The sequence below is a fragment of the Hyla sarda genome, chromosome 4, assembly GCF_029499605.1.
Source record: "Hyla sarda isolate aHylSar1 chromosome 4, aHylSar1.hap1, whole genome shotgun sequence".
Lineage (NCBI taxonomy): Eukaryota > Metazoa > Chordata > Amphibia > Anura > Hylidae > Hyla > Hyla sarda.
In genome coordinates this window covers 95,369,994-95,395,024 of record NC_079192.1, presented here as the reverse complement: position 1 = coordinate 95,395,024, position 25,031 = coordinate 95,369,994, and the positions used below count along the sequence as shown (strand labels likewise).

The following is a 25,031-nucleotide window of genomic DNA, read 5'->3' as shown; positions in this document are numbered from 1 at the left end:
AATTTCTAAGTGGAATTCTGCTTGGAAGTTCCGCAAATTTAAGTGCACATAATCTTCAGTGTGTATTCCACTGTCCCATTCACACAGTGGAATTTCCTCTGTGGAAATTCCAGACTCTCCTAAATTATAAGACTTGGTGGAAAACTTTTTTTTTTTTTTTTTATAAATCAACTGGTTCCATAAAGTGAAACAAATTTGTTAACCACTTCTATAAAAAATCTTAATTCTTCCAGTACCTATCAGCTGTTATTTGCTCCAGAGGAAATTCTGTTCTTTTTGAATTTCCTTTCTGTCTGACCACAGTGCTCTCTGCTGACACCTATGTCTGTGTCAGGAACTGTTCAGAGTAGGAGCAAATCTCTGTAGCAAACCTCTCCTGCTCTGGACAGTTCCTGAAATGGACAGAGGTGTCAGCCAGCAGAGAGCACTGTGGTCAGACAAAGGAAATTCAAAAAGAAAATAACTTGCTGTGGAGCATACAGCAGCTGATAAGTACTGGAAGGATTAAGATTTTTTAATAGAAGTCATTTACAAATCTGTTTAACTTTCTGGCACCAGTTAATTTAAAAAACATTTTTTTCCACCGGAGTACCCCTTTAAGTTTTGCAGAATTCCATTAAGAGTCTTATTGAAGTTTAAAGGAGTACTCCAGCAGAAGTTAACTTATCCCCTATTCAGAATAGGGGATAAGTAGCTGATCGCGTGGGGTCCGATCGATGGGACCCCAGCTCTCTGTGAAAGGCGCACGCACTCCATTTCTCTGGGAGCGCCAATAATGCCCAAGAGCTGTACTCTGGTCTTTTCGGCGCTCCCATAAAGGGATGGAGTGTGTGCCGGTTGCAGCATGTGCTCCTCACTGAGGGCCGGGTCTCATCCCAGTGATCGCAGCAGGCCCCAAGGGTCGGACCCCCTGCAATCCTCTACTTATCACCTATCCTATAGATAGGGGGTAAGTTAATTTTGCCATAGTTCTTATAATCAGACTGTGTTTTAAAAGCATATAAATTCAGCAAAACTGTGAAAAAAACTGCAGTCTGCTGTTCTGAGCTGAATACCATTGCTGTGTATGAGCTGTGCCAGGTATTGCAGCTCATCTCCATGCAAATGAATGGATGTAATGGACAAAAGTGTAGCGGTTCTGGAGGAGAAAAAAAACCCACATACCTCATTTTCACCTCCAGGAGAACAACTATAGGCTGGTGTCATACACAGGTTTGGTTTTTGTTTTACATTCCACTGTTTGAGCCAGAAATAGTTTCAAATAGACTCACCTCTGGTTTTATCTTAAAACTGAAGTTGTGTCTTCCCCAAAAATGCTGTGTATGAAACCATCCTTAAAAGGGGTTATATCAATTTTTTCCTCTTAGTAACAGCACCACTCTTGTCCTCAGGTTGTGGGCAGTATTGCAGCACAGTTCCATTGTTTCAATGTAGGGTTGTAATACCGCACACAGCCTAAGGACAAGTGTGGCACTGTTTTATTTATTTTATTTTTTGTTCTTTTAATAAAAGGGCTAGCCTTGTATCAACAAAGTATGCAAAGTGGAATACAAGCATTTAGGTAAATATTTGCTTTATTTTCAGCCACTTAAGCCTGATCTACAGCCATTTCATGGTCACAACAGTTTGGAAGGCCTAGACAAAGTGGGTGTGACAGGGAAAAAGACCAGGATTTCCACACCACTTGGCCAATGAAGATCTGTTTGTTTGTTTTTTAGCTGAAAATAAAGGCAAGTGATCTATAATGGTGAGTACCACGTGTTTTGTTTTTTCCTTTGTATACTAATTTTGTATCCTAAAGTTTAGCACCACCATTTACAGAAGTAATGACTTAAAGGGTACCTTTTATCAAAAAAAAACTTTTGATATATTATAGATTAATGTATGCAGAATAACTTTCCAATAGCATGTTATTAAAAAATATGCTTCCTCTATTTAATTTTCCACTTTGAAAAAATGACCACTAGGGGTCTCCCTACCAGTCCTTTTTTATAGATTTCAGACTCATGCAGGAGTCCTAAATCTCAGAATGCATCTGGGACACAGACAAGCTCAACACTGCTCCCGGGCAGTGAGCAGTGGTGAGTTTGTCTGTGTTCCGGCTGCAGTTGATGAAAGGCACCCTCTAAGTTGTTCAATAGACTACCACCCCCACTCTATCAAATAAAGCAACATATTCGTGGTGCTGGTGGACTTCTTAGTACCAACAAAGCATTGTTCATCTGTTGGACTTCAGTAGTCAGGTAGTGGTAGCGTCATCTTCCTCACAAAATCTTCATACTTCACCATTCCGTCAGGCCCTACCTCAGCATCACGAAAGAGATCATCCACTGAAAAGAGAAAAAAAATAAAATAAATTTGTAGCATGTGAAGAAAATAACAACAAGCTAAGTAAATACTGTATATACTGCACTACCTAACTGTGCAAGAAAGAAGACAAAAGTAACACGGCACTCACCCATCTGCTGCACTCCATTTCATCTTTTAATTGAAGATTTGCAGGGGCACAGAAAGCAAGCAATGGTGCTGTTAACTTCGGAGGTCAGGTAAAGTGCTTGCTTTAAATTTCCCTGCAAGTCTGTTACCTGCCATGAATATTTTTTCAATTAAAAGATAAAATGAAGTGCAGCAGATGAGTGCCGTGTTAGGCTGGGTTCACATCACGTTTTCCCCCATACGGGAGCGCATACGGCAGGGGAGAGCTAAAAACTTGCGCTCCCGTATCCCTGCGTATGCCATTCCGTTTGTAATTAATTTCAATGAGCCGGCCGGAGTGAACCGGTCGGCTCATTTTTCCCCGTATGCGGTTTTCTACCGGACCTAAAACCGTGGTTGACATACAGGACCGCATACGCAGGGATACGGGAGCGCAAGTTTTTAGCTCTCCCCTGCCGTATGTGCTCCCATATGGGGAAAAAAGTGATATGAACCCAACCTTAGTTCCCTCTTCTTTCCTGCTGGATCGTGGACTGTAGAGTAACCCCCCGACATGCGATGGCCCCGACATATGATAAAATCGACATACGATGGCCTTTCAGAGGCCATCGCATGTGGATGTCAGCATCGACATACGATGCTTTTATATGTCGGGGCCATCGCATTAACTGCTATCCGACAGCGCCAAATGCTTAAGCTGCTGTTGGATAGCAGTTTAAGCATCCCTGGCAGGTTCGCTTACCTATTCCACTTCGCGATCCTCCGGTGTCTTACACATCTTCTCCAGGGTCCGGGCCTTGCTTTCCGGCGTCATTATTACGTCACTACGCACGCCGCACCGGCGCAGCAGCGTAATAACGTCACCAGAAAGCGAGGTCCGGACCCTGCAGAAGATGCGGAAGAAGCCGGAGGATCACGAAGAAGACACCGGAGCATCGGGAGCCCCTTGGACAGCATCGGGAGCGGTGAGGACCTGGTCCGGAGAGGCGGGGACAGGTGAGTACAGCTTCCTATACTTTACATTGCACGGATCCCTCAACATGCGATGGATTCGACAAACGATGGGTCGTTCGGAACGAATTACCATCGTATGTTGAGGGACCACTGTACTATATTTGACATGAGCACCCGTTGCTATATAAGATTGGTCTTGCTGCACTGAAAGTCTGGCGGTGGGGCGGATAACTTCAGATCTGTAGTGTGCAGTACCAACACCTGTTCTATAGCAGAGTTTCCCAACCAGGGTGCCTCCAGCTGTTGCAAAACTACAACTCCCAGAATGCCCGGACAGCCGTTGGCTGTCCGGGCATGCTGGGGGTTGTAGTTTTGCAACAGCTGGAGGCAGCCTGGTTGGGAAAGACTGTTCTATATACTTACTACCTAATTGTAGTTTCTCAAGCCTGTTAACCCCTTAAGGACTCAGCTTTTTTCCGTTTTTGCATTTTCATTTTTTCCTCATCACCTTCTAAAAATCATAACTCTTTCAATTTTGCACATAAAATTCCATATTATGGCTTATTTTTTGCACCACCAATTCTACTTTGCAGTGATATTAGTCATTTTACCAAAAGATCCACGGCAAAACGGAAAAAAAATTCATTGTGCGACAAAATTGAAGAAAAAATTTAATTTATTAAATTTTGGGGGCTTCCGTTTCTCCGCAGTACATTTTTCGGTAAAAATGACACCTTCTCTTTATTCTGTAGGTTTATATGGTTAAAATGATATCCTACTTATATAGGTTTGATTTTGTCGTACTTCTGAAAAAAATCATAACTACATGCAGGAAAATTTATACTTTTAAAATTGTCATCTTCTGACCCCTATAACTTTTTTATTTTTCTGCCTAAGGGCCAGTATGAGGGCTATTTTTTTGCGCCGTGATCTGAAGTTTTTATCGGTACCATTTTTGTATTGATCGGACATTTTGATCGCTTTTTATTCATTTTTTTATGATATAAAAAGTGACCAAAAAGACACTATTTTGGACTTTGGAATTTTTTTGTGCGTACGCCATTGACTGTGTGGTTTAATTAATGATATATTTTTATAAAAAATATATTAAAAAAAGGGGGGGGGGGGAGCTCAACGCAAATATAGTAGTAAGAAAGCCTAAACCGAGGATACTGCGTTGCACCTACCCTTGTGCCAAAAGAATAATTTAGTAAAACAGAAAAAGATGCAGTCCTACTAGGTATAGGGGAAATAGGAATAAAATAGAGAGAATAAGAAGAAGTGTCTAAAACATAAATAAATAAATTGTATTTATTGAATGATAGTCTCGATGATGTTCTATAGTCTGGGCAGGGCCCTTGCCACAGACTGAACAAAATATATTAAAAGAATATTAAGACCTATATTGTACATAAAATTTGCACTGTTGCGGGAAATAGATTGTTAAAAAGTCTTGAGAATAAAATATATTCGGGCTAGTGGGTTAACAAAGTCAAATAGCAGTTTTGGGAGCGCTGGAGGCTCCTAAATAAATGCCCACTGTAGCAGTTTGTGCACGTATTAGCGCTGGTGCAAGAAGAACAATAATCCTCTATCTCAGACAGCACGGAGACCGGGTAAATGAGGAACAAAGTTAGAAAATCAGGAACTTAGTGCCTCCTGGCGGAGGACGTTTGCCGGCAAACGGGAGCAGATGTATTTGTGGTACGTCCCCTTTGGCCCGATGGTACGGGAAGATAATCTTTTTATTTTGCAATGTTTTTAATTTTCAACATTTTTTTTTTTTAATGTTTTTTTATAAAAAAAATAAATTTTTTTAAATATTTTTTTTTTTTTTACATTTTAGGCTCTATATGTCTCCAGTTTAATTTATTTATTTTTCCTATATATATATGAACTTTATCCCCCTCATTTATTTCTATTTGCTTTTTTAAACCCCTAACACTATTACACATTTTCAGGCCACGGCTAGTCTTTGATCATAGTACAAACACTAAGACCCAGCACCCCAATGCATTTTTTCATGCATGTCAGTAGTTTCACATCCACTTACCCATATTCCTACTGTAAGTTACACCTTCTTTTATTCCAACAAATTATTATATGTCCATTCTCCACTCATTGCTATTTTTGCACATATATGTAACTTTACATAAGTAATTTATTTATTTAACCTATGCTATCTTTTTTGACACCTACGTATACCAATTTCACCAACTCTTTATTACTATCCTATTTCTTTATTTCATTTTTTTCTCTCTTTCTGTGTCTAAAAACTTTATTGGGGCTTATTTGCCCTAACATAATCCAGGTCTTGTTTTACTTTCACCTGAATGATGCTACCATTGAAAAAGGGGACCCAGCTCCCCGAAACGCATCTGGTTTAGACTGCTATAATCTGCACTTTGATCGGGACACCTATTGGGCTATCCTCACCTCTACATCTGACCCCGTGCCGTCGGGGCAGAGAGGCACTTCACAGTGCTGCCACACGCTGTTAAACTCATCTTCAACACCGGACCCCTCTCTCATCTGCTCCCGTGCTACCGGGACTGAGAGGCATCCAGGACATCACCACCACTGGACTCCGTGCGTCTCTCTTATATCTTCCCGTGCCGTCGGGCCAAAGGGGACATACCACAAATACATCTGCACAAATACATCTGCTCCCGTTTGCCAGCAATCGTCCTCCGCCAGGAGCCGGTAAGAGGCACTAAGTGCCTGATCTTCCAACTTTGTTCCTCATTTACCCGGTCTCCGTGCTGTCGGAGATAGAGGATTATTGTTCTTCTTGCATCAGCGCTAATACGCGTACAAACTGTTGCAGTGGGCATTTATTTAGGAGCCTCCAGCGCTCCCAAAACTGTTATTTGACTTTGTTAACCCACTAGCCTGAATATATTTTATTCTCAAGACTTTTTAACAATCTATTTCCCGCAACAGTGCAAATTTTATGTACAATATAGGTCTTAATATTCTTTTAATATATTTTGTTCAGTCTGTGGCAAGGGCCCTGCCCAGACTATAGAACATCATCGAGACTATCATTCAATAAATACAATTTATTTATTTATGTTTTAGACACTTCTTCTTATTCTCTCTATTTGTTTCCTATTTGCCCTATACCTAGTAGGACTGCATCTCTTTCTGATATATTTTTATAGTTCGAACATTTACGCACGCAGCGATACCACATATGATACCACATTTTTATTTACACAGTTTTTTTTTTTTTATGGGAAAAGGGGGGTGATTCAAACTTTTATTAGGGAAGGGGTTAAATGACTTTTATTAACTTTTTTTTGCAGTGTTATAGCTCCCATAGGGACCTATAGCACTGCACACACTGATCTTTTACCTGATCCCTGCAAAGCCATAGCTTTGCATGGAACAGTGTAATAGGGGGTTGATTGCGCAAGCCTGTAGCTCAGATGGAGCTCGGACGCGATGGAGCAAGGAAAGGGGGCCTCTGCTCGTGTCGTAGCTGATCGGGACATCGCGATTTTATCGCGATAGTCCCGATCAGCCCGACTGAGCTGCCGGGAAGCTTTTACTTTCATTTTCAACGCGGTGATCAACTTTGATCGTCACGTCTGAAGGGTTAATAGCACGCGGCACAATGATCTGTGCTGTGCGCTATTAGCCCAGGGTCCCGGCTATGAATAGTAGCCGGGACCAACCCGGTGTGATGCGGGGTCCAGGCGCAAGGCGTACAGGTACGCCCTGCGTCCTTAAGAGGTTAATAATGGGTTCCAAACACCGCAATATACAAATACAATGGTAACACAAGTCATCTAGCACAACATAGACTATTCTATATTCGTCTTACCTTCCTCAGGTGTTAACTTTTCCCCCATTCTGCATAGTTTAGCCTTCAGCTCAGCCAGTGGGATCAATCCCTTCTTTTGCCTGTCAGTCATCAGCATGGCTACAAGGATCTCATTCTCCGGGTCTTCCTGCTTCTGCTGCCGGTACATAATGGTCAGGAAGGTTGAGAATTCCAGTTCTCCATCTTTACCTGCTGGGTAGGGACTAGTGTTATTAATAAGAACAGATTTAACCCTTAGGGTCTGTTCAAACGGCAGAATTTTTGCCTCAAATTAAAGCCCATAGACTTCTATGGGATTCCGCACTCCCATTCACACTTCTGAATTTCAGAAGGTTGAATAGGAGTGCGGTATCCCATAGAAGTCTATGGGCTTTAATTTGAGGCAGAATCCCGCAAATTCTGCCATGTGAATAGACCCTTTTAATAGGACTACAATGATTCTATTTTGCACATATTGATGTGTTTTCAAACCCTATTTATACAATGAAATTTAAACTGATGTTTTGTACTTTTTTTTTATCGGCTTGAGATAAAATGTTAGTGTACCTGTCCTCAACAAAAACGTTTTATGTAATGTAGATAATACTATTATATGTATATTTGTAATAAACATTGGTTAAAAATATATGTATATTTTTGTCCCTGCAGCTACTGCCTGTGTGTCTCTAGGAGGAGTCCAAATACAGGAAGTGAGGTCAGGACAAGTAGGACTCTGTACACTAAGCAGGGCCCGAGGACAAGCAGGGCTCTGTACACTGAGGCTCTGTGACATGCTATAGTCTCACACATGAGCATGATTGACAAGCCAGGAGCCTGCACAGATCCCTGCTTGTCCTGACCTCACTTCCTGTATTTGGACTCCTCATAGGGACACACAGGCAATAGCTGCAGAGACAGCATTTTTTTTAACCTGAAAATATAAAAAAAAATTTCAGCCAATGTATATTACAAAATACATATAATGGTATTATCTACATTATATAAAAGGTTTTTGTTGACAACTTTAAGGGTAGAGTTCCAGGACAATGCCCTATCCCCCACAAGCCACAGCATGTTACAGTCAAACCTGCCTCAAGGTCTATTTTAAAGTTACGCAGCTCATCGCATGACATATGAATAAAGGCTCCCCAGCCCCTCTGGCCTGCTTGCTGCTGCTGGAGGTGTTGCCGATTTTACAACTGCAGATCCACAATTCGGTCCGGCGTGTGTATATACGTTCTAAGTGTCCGTTATCATTTGCAGGAAATATACTGCTGAAAGGGCACTAAGGGTCTGTTCCCATTGGTGGATTTAATTGTGAGATTTCCTGCTGCAAGTTTGAACCGAGCGTACACTCCGCAGCAGATTTTGGGCAAAGGAATTTTTGCTGTGGAAAAACCAAAGCAGACCCCATTGATGTCAATGTAATCTGCTGCAGAAATTCTGCTTCTGGAAATCTGCCGTGGAGAGCCCGCTCCAGTTCAAACTTGCAGCAGGAAACACACTGCTATCTCACAAGTAAATTTGCCAATGTGAACAGACCCTTAGGTTTTAGGACAGAGATTCAGCATAGATTTGCGAAAAAAATGCATTAATTTGCCAAAATTTGATATCTTTCAATCATTTGCAGAATCAATGCGGAATTTGTGCAATTACCGCATGAATTCCACATTAATCCACAGTGCACGTTAACAAAGTGCCTTTATTCATTGCAAAAGTTTCATTTTACATAAATTCCACACAAAATCTGCCTTTAGAGGAGCCAAATTCCACAACAATAGAAGACATAACCTATATTTTTGACAAAATGCAGAATTTTAGCTGTGCACATTCTGCAAAAAATTCGGGTGTGTTAATGGGTCTACAGAATTCCATTGATGTAAATTGCTGCTGCCCCAGCATTCGGAACATTTTGTTCCGGACGCTGGGTACGGGCTGCGGGGGTCGTGACATCACGGCCACGCCCCTCATTATGTCATGTCACGCCCCCTCAGTGTAAGTCTATGGGAGGGGGCGTGGCAGCTGCCATGCCCCCTCTCATAGACTTGCATTGAGGGGGCATGGCGTGACATCACGACCCCCCCAGCCTCAAGAAGGTGTTCTTTGATTTCTTTGCATCAACCCCCTCCGGCCATGCAGATTAGATATTATTACATTACATACCAATTTTATGCACCTGCAGGTGACGGGTGACTTCTGCGGGGGTAGGACAAGTCCCCAAGCAACGCATAACAGTCAGAAGGTCTTGAGCAGGAATCTTGCCCTTTCCCTTTTTATCGTACAGGTTGAAACATTCCTTGAACTCTGAGAGAAAGTGACATATGACAATAAGCAATACACGCTGTGAACCGAAAGGTTAGAATAGTTTACACAAAAAGTCATACATATACAACCACTAGCAAAAACCATGGAATTCCCACATTTAGAGGGGATATCACCAAGCTTGCTTTTTTCTAATAAATAGCAAATCCACAAGTCACAGATCTGTCACAAAACAATGTATAATGGCTGAACATTATAAATTCATAAAACCAAGAAAATAAATTACTGTAAAAAATTGCAAATGATTTTTCCAGTTCAAGTAAAAAAAATAAAAATAAATGGTATTCGCTTGCAATAGCTGAAAAACAAAACAGTGAAATTGCTTAAAAGGGTACTCCACCCCTAAAGGATAGGGGATAAGATGTCTGATCGCTATGGACCCCTGCGATCTCCGTGCAGCACCCGGCGTTCATTTAAAGCGTCGGGTTCAGTGCTGGAGGGTTGTGATGTCACGGCCATCTAAAAGGGCCCTTCACTTCAGATGTGGCCAGACAACTATCCAGGGCGGTAGCAGAGAACACTAAGGCTAGGTTCAGACTATGGAATCTCCGGGCAGAACATTTCCGCTCGGAGATTCCGAGAACGGCCAGCTACGACCACGCGGACACTGCTGTCTCCAATAGACTGCAATGTGTTCCGCGAGTATTTCCGCCTGAAGAAAGAGCAACGCCACTCTCTTCAGGTGAAAATTTCCAAGCAGATTTTCCGTTCACAAATTCCGTGTGAATTTGTGAATGGAAACCCATTCACTACACTATATATTTTAGCAAGCAGAATTTCCGCCTGCAATTTCAAAGCGGAATTGCAGGTGGAAATTCCGTAGTCTGAACCTAGCCTAAGGGTTTATTCACATGGCGGAATTCCACCTCAAATGAAAGCCCAATATATTCTATGGGTTTCTGGACTCCCGTTGACACTTCTGAATTTCCGCTTCTCTATGGGCTTTCATTTGAGGTGGAATTCCGCCATGTGAATTAAACCTTAGGCTAGGTTCACACTACGGAATCTCCGGACAGAAAATTTCCACCCATAGATCCAGATAACGGCCAGCGCCGACTGAATCTGTCGGCGCTAGGACCACGTGGACACTGCAGTCTCTAATAGACTACAATGTGTTCCGCGAGTATTTCCGCCTGAAAAATGAGCAACGCCATTCTTCAGGCGGAAATTTTCAAGCGAATTTTCCGTTCACAAATTCCGCTTCACAAATTTTTAAAAGTGTGAATTTTGGAACGGAAACCCATTCACTATACAGTACATTTTAGTAAGCGGAATTTCTACCTGCAATTTCAAAGTGGAATTGAAGGCGGAAATTCCGTAGTGTGAACCTAGCCTTAGGGCCTATTCACACAGGTGGAATTTCTGCACCAATTCTTCTTCCTTGGGTGGTTTCTGGCTAGTGCAAATTATGGCCGACATTTATCATTGTCTTTAGACTATTTTTTGTGTCTAGAAAAGGCACAAAAAAAGGCACAAGCAGGGTTTATTTGCGCCTTTTTTTGCACCTTTTGATTTACACATTTCTGCTGATTTTGAGTTGGAATCCACAGATTTTGACAATACACATGATATGGAAGGGTTTTATGAACTGCGCCTTTTTGTGAAAAGGCGCAAAGCCACTGAAAAGTCTCTAAAACGACACCAGCCCAGACTTAACTTTTTGGTGTATGTGAAGAGAGAAATTTCTGAAAATGTGACCTGCTACCTTTTAATAAATTTGGCGCTCCTACACATTACCAGCACACACAAAAAAAAGGTGTGAAAAATGCTTCACGCCATGTGTGTGGAATTGATGCGGAAATTCAGAAGTGTGGAATCCCATAGAAGTCTACTGGCCTTTCATTTGAGGTGAAATTCTGCCCGTGTAAATAGACCCTTAGTGTTCTCTGCTACCACCCTGGATAGTTGTCTGGCCACATCTGAAGCTGAGGGCCCTTTTAGATGGGCCGACAGTGGTCAGGAAACAAGCACTGATCCATCTCACTTTACAAGGCTCAATCGTGCGGCCAGTCAGATGGACTGTACATCCCAGCTGTACATCCCATTTAGACAGAGTGATGTACAGCAAATAACCATAATAACCCGATTAGGGCTGCAAGATTTAGGGAAAATGTCCAATTGCGATTATGGAGGTAAATAATGCTATTTCGATATGTGATCGTGATATAATAAACAAATTGTAAAATCCCCCCAGTTCATATCCAATCCCCTTATTTCATAAAGCCAAACACCCGCTTTCATGTACAATGACTAAACATAAAATGGAGGGTATTGGATATGAATCGAGGAGAAATTATCTTAATTCCTCCTCCGCATTTCATGTGCCTGGCCTAGTCCGCACAGTCTCCGGCATTGGTGCAGCGCAGCCGCGTGGGAAAGCGCACTAGGGTAGGGAGTGTTTGATTCTACTCAGTGCACTTCTTGGTAAAAATGACAGATTATCTTTATTCTATTTTAATATATTACCTAAAAATGTTATATCTTTTTTGTAAAAAAAATGTGTATGCCTAAAATTGGCCTCCTCTGACCCGTATTACCTTCTTATTTTTCCGTATACGGGCTGTATGAGGGCTCAATTTTTGCTCTGTGATCTGTAGTTTTTATCAGGACCATTTCTGTTTCGATGGGACTCTTTGATCACTTTTTATAATTTTTTTTCTGGTATATGAAGAGACCAAAAATTAGCAATCCTGTTGTTTTGGTATATATATATATTTTTATTTTTATTTTCACGCCATTGACTGAGCGGTTTCGGTGATGTCCGGCATTAGCCAGTATGAAGAGAGCTCAGCTCCTGAGCTCTCTTCATACACCCGCCGCATGGCTGCACTGTATTCATGCGGCAACCAGTTGTATTGGGGGAGACACAGTGAGACGCACAATGGAGGAGCCCCGCTGCACTAGAGCTGAGCATACTACCATCGCCGACTCCCGTTTTACACCTTATGGTCGCTCCCATGCGCACGGAGCGGCCCCTCCAGGGTGCGGTCCACTATTTCTCCTCTCAGATAAAGATTTAGCAAAGGGTCAAATCGCTATATAGCAATCCGCAATTATCGCGATTCAGCTAGAGCATAAGCTAAACAATGCTGATACAGTCAAGTGACCATCATAGGAATTGCAGAATTGGTTGTATTATGCAAAAGTGAGGAAATTGGTCATTTATTATCATTATTTATTCATTAATACTATATGAGCAAATTATGGAAAAACAAACAGCATTGAATAACCTCCTTTAATGAATACAATGTATAAATACTATGCAGTAAGCATTTGCGCCACCTAGTGGTGATAATATAAAGAACACCTATCGTACTTTGCAAACTTGTCATTTTGTGTCCAGATTTATAGAAAATGAACCTATGAATCCTGACATTGTCCACTTGGCTCTCTGATCAGAGTCAATTAGAGACAAATGGGCTCAGCGATCAATAAAGTGCTTCGGCACCTGGACAAGTGAATGTGACAGAAGATCAGAAGAAAATGATAGATATCATTTAATAGTATGTCTATGCAGAAATTTAAAGGAAATCTGCCATCAGTTTCACTTGCATTAACCTGTCAGTACAGACAGACAGTGCAGGTGACACTGATGACAACCATACTTTCCTGGTCCAGTTCCATGCCCCGGTATTCCCGCTATCTTCCTCTGTTGTTTTCGTTTCTGGGCCGACTTGAAGCATGGGCAGAGCTTAGTGACGTCACTGCTGCTGCTTCTCTGCTGGGTAACGCTGCTAGCAAACAGCAGTGGTGATGTTTGGAAGCTCTGGCTATGCTACAAGTCGGCCCAGGAACGAAAACAATGGAGGAAGATAGCGGGAGAACCGGAGCATAGAACGGGATCAGGTAAGTATGGTTGTCATCAGTGTCAACTGCACTATCTGAAATAAAAAAGCACAAACAGATGCGCTCCGTAGTGTAACACCAGAGTGTGATCGGTAACGCCAAGTGTAAACTGCGCTTGCCGCATGGAGTTGTACTACAGCCAAGTAAAACAATGGAACAAGGCATTTCATCAAGGTATCTCTGCAGCGTCTTCCTGCTGGGGTAAAAACACGATAAGAGCAGACAATCTCCAGACAGCAAGGCGGGATGGATAGGAGCGCTGAGACAAGGTAGAAGTACTACCTTGTCTCAGCGCTCCTATCCATCCCGCCTTGCTGTCTGGAGATTGTCTGCTCTTATCGTGTAACTGCACTAGCTGTCTGTACCGACAGGTTGGTGCAAGAGAAACTGATGACAGATTTCCTTTAAAGTATTTTATAAGAAAAATGGTGCATCCACAACTATTATGAACGTTAGAGCATAAAGGGGTACTCCAAAGGGGAGGGGGGGGATTTTTAAATCAACTGGTGCCAAAAAAGTTACAAACAGATGTAAATTACTTCTACTGAAAAATCTTAATACTTATCAGCTGCTGTATGCTCCATAGGAAGTTGTGTAATTCTTTCCATTCTGACCACATTGCTCTCTGCTGCCACCTCTGTCTGTTTCAGAATCTGCTGAGCAGAAGCAAATCCCCATTGCAAACCTCTCCTGCTCTGGACAGTTCCTGACACAGACAGATGTGTCAGCAGAGAGCACTGTAAGCAGACAAAAAGGAAATTCAAAAAGAAAAGCATACAGCAGCTGATAAGTACTAGAAGGACTAATATTTTTTAATTAAAGTAATTTACAAAGCTGTATATCTTTTTGGCACCAGTTGATTTGGGGGTGAAATTTTTCCCCCTCAGGAGTACCCCTTTAATAGTTTGTCTAAGTAGGAGAGTACTGTATGAGCAAAATGGTGCCTCTACAACTATAAAGAACTTTATCAGCACAGAATGTTGAACCTAAAAAGAATGACATAGAAATGTACTTTAACCACTTAAGGACCTAGGGCGTATGGATACGCCTTGACGTCCTGGTACTTAAGGACCCAGGGCGTATCCATACGCCCGTGGGAATTTCGGTCCCCGCCGCGCGCCGGGCGGGGACCGGGCCGGGGTGACTGCTGATATCTATCAGCAGGCACCCCATGCAAATGCCCAGGGGGGTCATCAGACCCCCCCACGTCGGCGATCGGCGCAAATCGCAAGTGAATTCACACTTGCGATTTGCGCCGATTCCGGGTCATACGGGTCTATTGTGACCCGGTGACCCGGAATAGAAGGGGGATCGCGGTTGTCCAAGACACCCACGATCCCCCTGTAGGCATAGGAGTGAGGTGGCAGGGTTGCCACCCCTCCTATCCCTGCTATTGGTCTGCTATTGATCGTCAGAGGCGACGACCAATAGCAGACCGGGGGCGGGGGGGTTAACTTTCGTTTTCCCCGTCCTGCCCTCCCACAATAGGCGGGGCAGAACGGGGAACCGAAGGGGACCGGGCGCCGACGTCCACTTACCCGTCCGGAGGCTGCGGCGACGTTGATCGGCGGGCGGCGTCACGTGCTTCTGAAGAGGACGGCTGCTGGGATCCTACGGAAGCCGGTAAGTAGATCTGGAGGGCTACAGTCTGAGACCGTGGTCTCTAACTGTAGCCCTCCAGATGTTGCAAAACTACAACTCCCAGCATGCCCAGACAGCTGTTTGGGCATGCTGGAATATGTAGTTTTGCAACAGCTGGAGGGCTGCAGTTTGAGACCACTATACAGTGGTCTCAAACTATATCCCTCCAGATGTTGCAAAACTACAACTCCTAGCATGCCCACATAGCTGTTTGTTGTCTGGACATGCTGGGAGTTGTAGTTTTGCAACATCTGGAGGTCCACAGTTTGGAGATCACTGTGCAGTGGTCAAAAAACTGTAGCTCTCCAGATGTTGCAAAACTGCAATTCCCAGGATGCCCAGAAAGCAAACAGCTGTCTCGGCATGCTGGGAGTTGTAGTTGGGTACCTCCAGCTATTGCATAACTACATTTCCCAGCATGCCCTTCGGTGATTAGTACATGCTGGGAGTTGTAGTTTTGCAACAGCTGGAGGCACACTGGTTGGAAAATATTGAGTTAGGTAACAGAACCTAACTGAAGATTTTCCAACCAGTGTGCCTCCAGCTGTTGCAAAACTACAACTCCCAGCATGCACGGTCTGTCAGTACATGCTGGGAGTTGTAGTTTTGAAACAGCTGGAGGTTTGCCCCCCCCCCCCCATGTGAACGTACAGGGTACATTCACATAGGCGGGTTTACAGTAAATTTCCTGCTTCAAGTTTGGGCTGCGTCAAATTTTTTGCCGCAGTGCAAACTCCTAGTGGGAAATTCACCGTAACCCGCCAGTGTGAATGTACCCTAAAAACACTACACTACACTACCACCTAATAAAGAGTAAAACACTACATATACACCCCCTTACACTGTCCCCCCCCCCCCAATAAACAATTTAAAACGTCTTGTACGGCAGGGTTTCCAAAACGGAGCCTCCAGCTGTTGCAAAACAACAACTCCCAGCATTTCTGGACAGCCACTGACTGTCCAGGCATGCTGGGAGTTTAGCAACAGCTGGAGGCACCCTGTTTGGAAATCACTGGCGTAGAATACCCCTATGCAATCCCTAATTTAGTCCTCAAATGCGCATGGTGCTCTCTTACTTCGGAGCCCTGTCGTATTTCAAGGAAACAGTTTAGGGCCACATATGGGGTATCTCCGTACTCGGGAGAAATTACACTACAAATTTTGGGGGGCTTTTTTTCCTTTTACCGCTTGTGAAAAGGAAAAGTTGGGGGCTACACCAGCCTGTTAGTGTAAATTTTTTTTATTTTTTTACACTAACATGCTGGTGTTGCCCCATACTTTTTATTTCCACAAGTGGTAAAAGGAAAAAAAGACCCCCAAAATTTGTAACGCAATTTCTCCTGAGTACAGAAATACCCCAGATGTGGGCGTAAAATGCTCTGCGGACGCACAACAAGGCTCAGGAGTGAGAGTGCACCATGTACATTTGAGGCCTAAATTGGTGATTTGCACAGGGGTGGCTGATTTTACAGCGGTTCTGACAAACGCAAAAAAAAATAATACCCACATGTGACCCCATTTTGGAAACTACACCCCTCACCGAACGTGACAAGGGGTATAGTGAGCCTGAACACCCCACAGGTGTTTGGCGAATTTTCATTAAAGTTGGATGGGAAAATGAAAAAAATTATATTTTTTCACTAAAATGCTGGTGTTACCCTAAATTTTTCATTTTCACATCGGGAAATAGGAAAAAAGCCCCCCCAAATTTGTAAACCCATCTCTTCTGAGTAAGAACATACCCCATATGTGAATTTAAAGTGCTCTGCGGGCGAACTACAATGCTCAGAAGAGAAGGAGCGCCATTGGGATTTTGTAGAGAAAATTTGTCCGGCATTGAAGGCCACATGTGTTTACAAAGCCCCCATAGTGCCAGAACAATGGACCCCCGACACATGTGACCCCATTTTGGAAACTACACCCCTCACGTAATGTAATAAGGGGTACATTGAGAATTTACGCCCCACAGATGTCTGACAGATTTTTGGAACAGTGGTCCGTAAAAATGAAAAATAAACTTTTTCATTTGCACAGCCCACTGTTCCAAAGTCCTGTGGGGTGTAAATACTCACTGCACCCCTTATTAAATTCTGTGAGGGGTGTAGTTTCCAAAATAGGGTCACATGTGGGGGGTTCCACTGTTCTGGCACCACGGGGGGCTTTGTAAACGCATATGGCCCCTGACTACCATTCCAAACTAATTCTCTTTCCAAAAGCTCAATGGCGCTCCTCCTCTTCTGAGCATTGTAGTTCGCCAGCAGAGCATTTTACGTCCTAACATGGGGTATTTCCATACTCAGAAGAAATGGGGTTACACATTTTGGGGGTCATTTTCTCCTATTACCCCTTGTAAAAATGTAAAATTTTGGGAAAAAACTGCATTTTAGTAAAAAAAAAAAAATTTTTCATTTACACATCCAAATTTAACGAAAAGTCGTCAAACACCTGTGGGGTGTTAAGGCTCAGCGGACCCCTTGTTACGTTCCTTGAGGGGTGTAGTTTCCAAAATAGTATGCCATGTGGGTATTTTTTGCTGTTCTGGCACCACAGGGGCTTCCTAAATGCGACATGCCCCCAAAAAACCATTTCAGCAAAAGTTGCTTTCAAAAAGCCAAATGTGACTCCTTCTCTTCTGAGCATTGTAGTTTGCCCGCAAAGCATTTTACATCCTAACATGGGGTATTTCCATACTCAGAAGAGATGGGGTTACAAATTTGGGGGGGCATTTTCTCCCATTACCCTTTGTAAAAATGGTAAATTTGGGGGAAAAACTGCACTTTAGTGAAAAAATTTTTTTTTTCATTTACACATCCGACTTTAACGAAAAGTCGTCAAACACCTGTGGGGTGTTAAGGCTCACTGGACCCCTTGTTACGTGCCTTGAGGGGTCTAGTTTCCAAAATGGTATGCCATGTTGGGGTTTTCTGCTGTTCTGGCACCATAGGGGCTTCCTAAATGTGACATGCCCCCCAAAAACCATTTCAGCAAAATTCCCTCTCCAAAATCCTATTGTCGCTCCTTCCCTTCTGAGCCCTCTAGTGCACCCGCCGAACACTTGACATACACATATGAGGTATTTCCTTACTCGAGAGAAATTGGGTTACAAATTTGGGGGGGATTTTTCATCTATTACCCCTTGTAAAAATTCAAAAACTGGGTCTACAAGAACATGCGAGTGTAAAAAATGAAGATTTTGAATTTTCTCCTTCACTTTGCTGCTATTCCTGTGAAACACCTAAAGGGTTAACACACTTACTGAATGTCATTTTGAATACTTTGAGGGGTGCAGTTTTTATAATGGGGTCATTTGTGGGGTATTTCTAATATGAAGGACCTTCAAATCCACTTCAAAACTGAACTGGTCCCTGAAAAATTCTGATTTTGAAAATTTTGTGAAAAATTGGAAAATTGCTGCTGAACTTTGAAGCCCTCTGATGTCTTCCAAAAGTAAAAACATGTCAATTTTATGATGCAAACATAAAGTAGACATATTGTATATGTGAATCAATGTATAATTTATTTGGAATATCCATTTTCCTTACAAGCAGTGAGCTTCAAAGTAAAAAAAATGTAAAATTTTCAATTTTTTCATCAAATTTTGGAATTTTTCACCAAGAAATGATGCAAGTATCGACAAAACTTTATCACTAACATAAAGTAGAATATGTCACGAAAAAACAATCTCGGAATCAGAATGAAAGGTAAAAGCATTCCAGAGTTATTAATGCTTAAAGTGACAGTGGTCAGATGTTCAAAAAATGGCCGGGTCCTTAAGGTATATTTGGGCTGGGTCCTTAAGGGGTTAAAGTCAGTAACTTGATTTTTTTTTTTTATATGGATCAATGTTTCCCAACCAGTGTGCCTCCAGCTGTTGTAAAGCTACAACTCCCAGCATGCCTGGACACCATCTAAGGACCCACATTAGTCTAAAACCTGATTAGCCTGGCTGGACTTTTCAGATAAGTGTCTTATATTAATGTGATAATCACTGTCCATTGCAGAGTAATAAATGCATTCCTGCCTATACATCACCACCATTAAATGTGTGCTGAGGCTTAGGACAAACGATAGGTCTGTGAGAGTATCATTCAACAGTTTAGTCTATTTTACCTACCATATATACTCGAGTATAAGCCGAGTTTTTCAGCACGATTTTTCGTTCTGAAAACACCCCCCTCAGCTTATACTTGAGTGAACTCTCCGCCTGTCAATCCCTTCTCAGTGGTCTTCAACCTGCGTACCTCCAGATGTTGCAAAACTACAACTCCCAGCATGCTCGGACAGCCATCGGCGGCCTTCGTCATCATCCAGACACCCCCTTTAGTTTTCTACTCACCTCCCCTCGGTGGGAAGGAAGGGTGAGCTGGTCCGGGCCATCTATGCTCCCGTCTGGTGAGGAGGGTTAGTCGTTCCGGGCTGTCCATTTTCACTGGGGGGGGGGGGGGCCTTCTTTTCTGCACTCCGGGCCCGGCCCCGGACTGGTGACGATGCCTTAACGACGACATCGTCAAGGCAACGTCACTCTTCCTTCCCACCGAGGGGAGGTGAGTAGAAAACGAAAGGGGGTGTCTGGATGATGACGAAGGCCGCAGTGGTCTTCAACCTGCGGACCTCCAGAGGTTTCAAAACTACAACTCCCAGCATGCCCGGACAGCCATCGGGCATGCTGGGAGTTGTAGTTTTGCAACCTCTGGATGTCTGCAGGTTGAAGACCACTGATGAAGGGATTGACAGGCGGTGATGATGAAGGGGGGGGGGGATGATGATGGGGGTCTGGATGATGACAGGGGGGGGGGAGATGATGACATGGGGGCATGATGTATTTTCCACCCTAGGCTTATATTCTAGTCAATAACTTTTCCTGGGTTTTTGGGGCGAAATTAGGAGCCTCGGCTTATATCCGGGTCGGCTTATACCCGAGTATATACAGTATTTAAGTGTTTCAAAGCGGGGGGGATCCGACCACTGGGACCTCCCCCCGTCATCTGCACGGTGCCGCCGGCTCTCCCCAGTAATGGAGCATGTCAACCCCCTGGTAGCTCTATAGGAGAGCCAGTGATACCCAAACAGATTCCCCACTCCCCCCCCCCCCCCCCCCCCTAGAGATACAAGGAGGGGGCGTGTTGGCCAACACATGCAGGGTTATTACGCTCCGTTTCTGGGGAGAGCTGGGGCACCATGCAGGACACTTATCCCCTGTTCTTTTGATAAGGGATAAGTGTCCTGCACCACAGTAATATAGATGCATGGATAGGTGAATATAGCAGAGGAACACTAGTATAAACCATGGGGGGAGATTTATCAAAACCTGTGCAAAGGAAAAATTGCCCAGTTGCCCATAGCAACCAATCAGCTTGCTGCTTTCATTTTGCAAAGGCCTTTTTAGAAATGAAAGAAACAATCTGATTGGTTGCTATGGGCAACTGGGCAACTTTTCCTCTGGACAGGTTTTGATAAATCTCCCCCCATGTCTCCAAAAGAAAGACCCTTGGGAGGTATGGATAAACAGGAGGCAAGCCAGTAGTTTCCACATAGATATTAGTGTGATCAGCCAAAACAAGACTAAACGGGGAAGATAGGAAACATGATAGTTCCCTTTGAGTTGCTGTGCTATGACTTCTGTATCAGTCTCTGTCCATTTTTACCCTATACTAGACAATGCAGGAGTCCGATAACAAAGCGTCTATTACGATCAGGCCTGTCCTCCCACAATCCCCAAAACTTACTTTGTATGTCATCCTGGGACAGAAACTTGGTCTGCAGAAAACACATAACCAGTTACCTCAATGTCAGCAATACATACAAAATGCATAACGTCAAAACGGTTAGAATTCACAATACATCTAAGAAATGTCATCAGTCTACCCTCTATGATAGTGGTCTTCAAACTCTGGCCCTCCAGATGTTGCAAAACTACAATTCCCGGCTGTCCGGGCATGCTGCGAGTTGTAGTTTTGCAACAGCTGGAGGGCCACAGTTTGAAGACCGCTGCTTTTTGACATGGTAAAGGATGGGTGCAGGCATGCCATGTTGTGCCACCATGATAATTGTCCCCATCATCTGATCATCACCTACCATCTCTGTTCTCTGTGCTGTTCCTGCTTCCTGCCCTGAGTGAAATGTTAAAGTCCACACAGGAAGATGAATATCCGGCCACACTTCTTCTATTGTCATGGAGACCCGGGGTCAGATTCCAGGTAACAGGTCCTATTACCCTCATAAAGCAGCTGCCATACAAAACTCCTAGTCCAGTGAAATATTTATGGAGTGTAGACAAACACAACCTCTCCCTAGGCCTAACCACAGTCATATGAAGTAGATGAAGCACAATCCAACATTACCCCATCATAGCCTTATATTACCTATGCTGGGTCACCGTGATTGCTTAAAGGGGTATTCCAGGCCAAAACTTTTTTAATATATCAACTGGCTCCGGAAAGTTAAACAGATTTGTAAATGACTTCTATTAAAAAATCTTACTCCTTCCAATAGTTATTAGCTTCTGAAGTTGAGTTGTTTTCTGTCTAACTGCTCTCTGATGACTCACGTCCCGGGAGCTGTGTAGTTCCTATGGGGATATTCTCCCATCATGCACAGCTCCCGGGACGTGACATCACCATTGAGCAGTTAGACAGAAAACTTCAGAAGCTAATAACTATTGGAAGGATTAAGATTTTTTAATAGAAGTAATTTACAAATCTGTTTAACTTTCCGGAGCCAGTTGATATATAAAGGTTTTGCCTGGAATACCCCTTTAAAGGAGTACTCCACCCCTAGACATATCTTATCCCCTATCCAAAGGATAGGGAATAAGATGTCTGATCGTGTGGGTCCTGCTGCTGGGGACCCCCGCGAACTCGGCTGTGGCACCCCAGACATCTGGTGCATGGAGCGAACTTCCCTCCGTGCCGGATGACTGGCGATGCGGAGCGGAGGCACATGACGTCACAACCATGCCCCCACAATGCAAGTCTATAGGAGGGGGCGTGATGGCCGTCACGCCCCCTCCCATAGACTTGCATTGAGGGGGCGTGGCCGTGATGTCACAAGCCTCCGGCGCTGCACCCAACGTTCTAAACGAACACCGGGTGCAGCAGGGAGATCACAGGGGTCCCCAGCGGTGGGTCCCCCGCGATCAGACATCTTAACTCCTATCCTTTGGATAAGATGTCTAGGGACGGAGTACCCCTCTAAGTGCAAGGTAAGGTTAGAATTTTATGCCTGGAGGTTGGTACATGTCTTCCCTAAGGATGTAGGTCCATTTGTAGAGTTCCAGCAGTCTACGGGTCGTTTTCATCTTGCATTATAAATATGTCTGGAAACCAATGGTAATGGTCACTTTTCAAAGCACTTAAAATAAACACAATCACATTAGGCACAAGTTTGCTTCTTGTCTCCATTAGTTCTGTTTTTGATCCACATAGGGAGGACATTTATCATTGTTTGCTTTGGTAAGCAAGTTCTGAAGTCATTTTATTTTTGCTTATGTGCATATTTATAATACTATCACAGGGGGTTGATAAATTTGGAGCACATAAGCAAAACACAAAAGTCGCACAAAAGACTTTTGTGAGACTTTTTTTTGCGACTTTTTTATTTTATTTGCTCAGATACATGAGATTGGAGAGACCTGGAGTTGACTTGTGTGACAGTCGCACATCATAATGACCACTGCAAAGTGAAAACTCAAATTTGCTTAGGTAAAGGCTGTTTGTAACTTTTTGCTTACCCACTAAAGTCGCCCCAAAAAAGTGCTCAGTCGCACGTGCTTTTTGTGCGCCCGGAGTAAACAAAAAAAAAAATATAAAATATATAAAATGTCCCCCATAGTGACTGGGCAATGACAGACAATATAGCTAAAATATGCAATACAGTGAAGAAGCAAACAAAAAACTCCTTGTGCTTCTCTCCCCTTCTAAACTCCATAAGGGATCTCCTCTTCCTTGATTTCCCCTTCTTACCTCAACAGTGTTTGCAAAGGCTGCGCTCCCTCCTCTTCAAAGATAAACACATGATAAGCCATTCTGGGGATCATTAGAACCTTTGTACAGTACCCTAACAACCCTTATCCTAAACCGTAGAAAAGTCATTTAAAAATAAATAAATACACAGCAACCCATAACAAGGTACTTTCCTATATACAGTCATGGCCGTAAATGTTGGCACCCCTGAAATTTTTCAAGAAAACAAAGTATTTCTCACAGAAAAGGATTGCAGTAACACATGTTTTGCTATACACATGTTTATTCCCTTTGTGTGTATTGGAACTAAACCAAAAAAGGGAGGAAAAAAGCAAATTGGACATAATGTCACACCAAACTCCAAAAATGGGCTGGACAAAATTATTGGCACCCTTTCAAAATTGTGGAAAAATAAGATTGTTTCATGCATGTGATGCTCCTTTAACCCCTTAAGGACGCAGGATGTAAATGTACGTCCTGGTGAGGTGGTACTTAACGCACCAGGACGTACATTTAGGTCCTAAGCATAACCGCGGGCATCGGAGCGATGCCCGTGTCATGCGCGGCTGATCCCGGCTGCTGATCACAGCCAGGGACCCACCGGCAATGGCCGACGCCCGCGATCTCGCGGGCGTCCGCCATTAACCCCTCAGGTGCCGGGATCAATACAGATCCCGGCATCTCCGGCAGTTCGCGATTTAAATGAACGATCGGATCGCCCGCAGCGCTGCTGCGGGGATCCGATCATTCAGAACGCCGGACGGACTATTCAAGTGTAAAAAAAAATGTAAAAAAATGTAAAAGTAAAAGTAAAAAAAAAGTGAAAAATCCCCTCCCCCAATAAAAAAGTTAAACGTCCGTTTTTTCCTATTTTACCCCCAAAAAGCGTAAAAAACATTTTTTATAGACATATTTGGTATCACCGCGTGCGTAAATGTCCGAACTATTAAAATAAAATGTTAATGATCCCGTACGGTGAACGGCGTGAACGAAAAAAAAAAAAAAGTCCTAAATTCCTACTTTTTTTATACATTTTATTTAAAAAAAAATTATAAAAATGTATTAAAAGTTTTTTATATGCAAATGTGGTATAAAAAAAAAGTACAGATCATGGCGCAAAAAATGAGCCCCCATACCGCCACTTATACGGAAAAATAAAAAAGTTAGAGGTCATCAAAATAAAGGGATTATAAACGTACTAATTTGGTTAAAAAGTTTGTGATTTTTTTAAGCGCAACAATAATATAAAAGTATATAATAATGGGTATCATTTTAATCGTATTGACCCTCAGAATAAAGAACACATGTCATTTTTACCATTAATTGTACGGCGTGAAAACAAAACCTTCCAAAATTAGCAAAATTGCGTTTTTCGTTTTAATTTCCCCACAAAAATAGTGTTTTTTGGTTGTGCCATACATTTTATGATATAATGAGTGATGTCATTACAAAGGACAACTGGTCGCGCAAAAAACAAGCCCTCATACTAGTCTGTGGATGAAAATATAAAAGAGTTATGATTTTTAGAAGCCGAGGAGGAAAAAATGAAAACGTAAAAATTAAATTGTCTGAGTCCTTAAGGCCAAAATGGGCTGAGTCCTTAAGGGGTTAAACTCATCTGGGGCAAGTAACAGGTGTGGGCAATATAAAAATCACACCTGAAAGCAGATAAAAAGGAGAGAAGTTCACTTAATATTTGCATTGTGTGTCTGTGTGTGCCACACTAAGCATGGACAACAGAATGAAGAGAACTGTCTGAGGACTTGAGAACCAAAATTGTGGAAAAATATCAACAATCTCAAGGTTACAAGTCCATCTCCAGAGATCTGGATTTGCCTTTGTCCACAGTGCACAACATTATCAAGAAGTTTGCAATCCATGGCACTGTAGCTAATCTCTCTGGGCGTGGACAGAAGAGAAAAATTGATGAAAGGTGTCAACGCAGGATAGTCCGGAAGGTGGATAAGCAGCCCCAAACAAGTTCCAAAGATATTCAAACTGTCCTGCAGGCTCAGGGAGTATCAGTGTCAGCGTGAACTATCCGTCAACGTTTAAATGAAATG

The 25,031-nt window shown here is 43.0% G+C and overlaps 1 protein-coding gene across 13 annotated transcripts in view; it reads right to left on the bottom strand.

The window, feature by feature from the left end:
• Positions 1-1,148: 1,148 nt before the first annotated feature.
• Positions 1,149-25,031, bottom strand: part of CALML4 (calmodulin like 4) — a 45,296-nt gene continuing 21,413 nt past the window's right edge. Inside the window, exons 1-5 of one of the 13 annotated variants that reach the window (XM_056571629.1) lie at positions 21,083-21,312; positions 20,734-20,764; positions 9,461-9,502; positions 7,220-7,408; positions 1,156-2,330 (exon numbers count right to left, since the gene is read on the bottom strand). In XM_056571629.1, the coding sequence (XP_056427604.1) occupies positions 2,233-2,330; positions 7,220-7,408; positions 9,461-9,502; positions 20,734-20,764; positions 21,083-21,181 (459 nt within the window). In that variant the 5' untranslated portion in view covers positions 21,182-21,312 and the 3' untranslated portion in view covers positions 1,156-2,232. Of the gene's footprint in view, positions 2,331-7,219; positions 7,412-9,361; positions 9,503-12,057; positions 12,096-19,121; positions 19,196-19,248; positions 19,440-20,315; positions 20,337-20,652; positions 20,674-20,733; positions 20,765-21,082; positions 21,353-25,031 lie in introns of those variants that run through there. The other 12 variants (XM_056571627.1, XM_056571626.1, XM_056571625.1 and 9 more) reach the window with 12 other exon arrangements.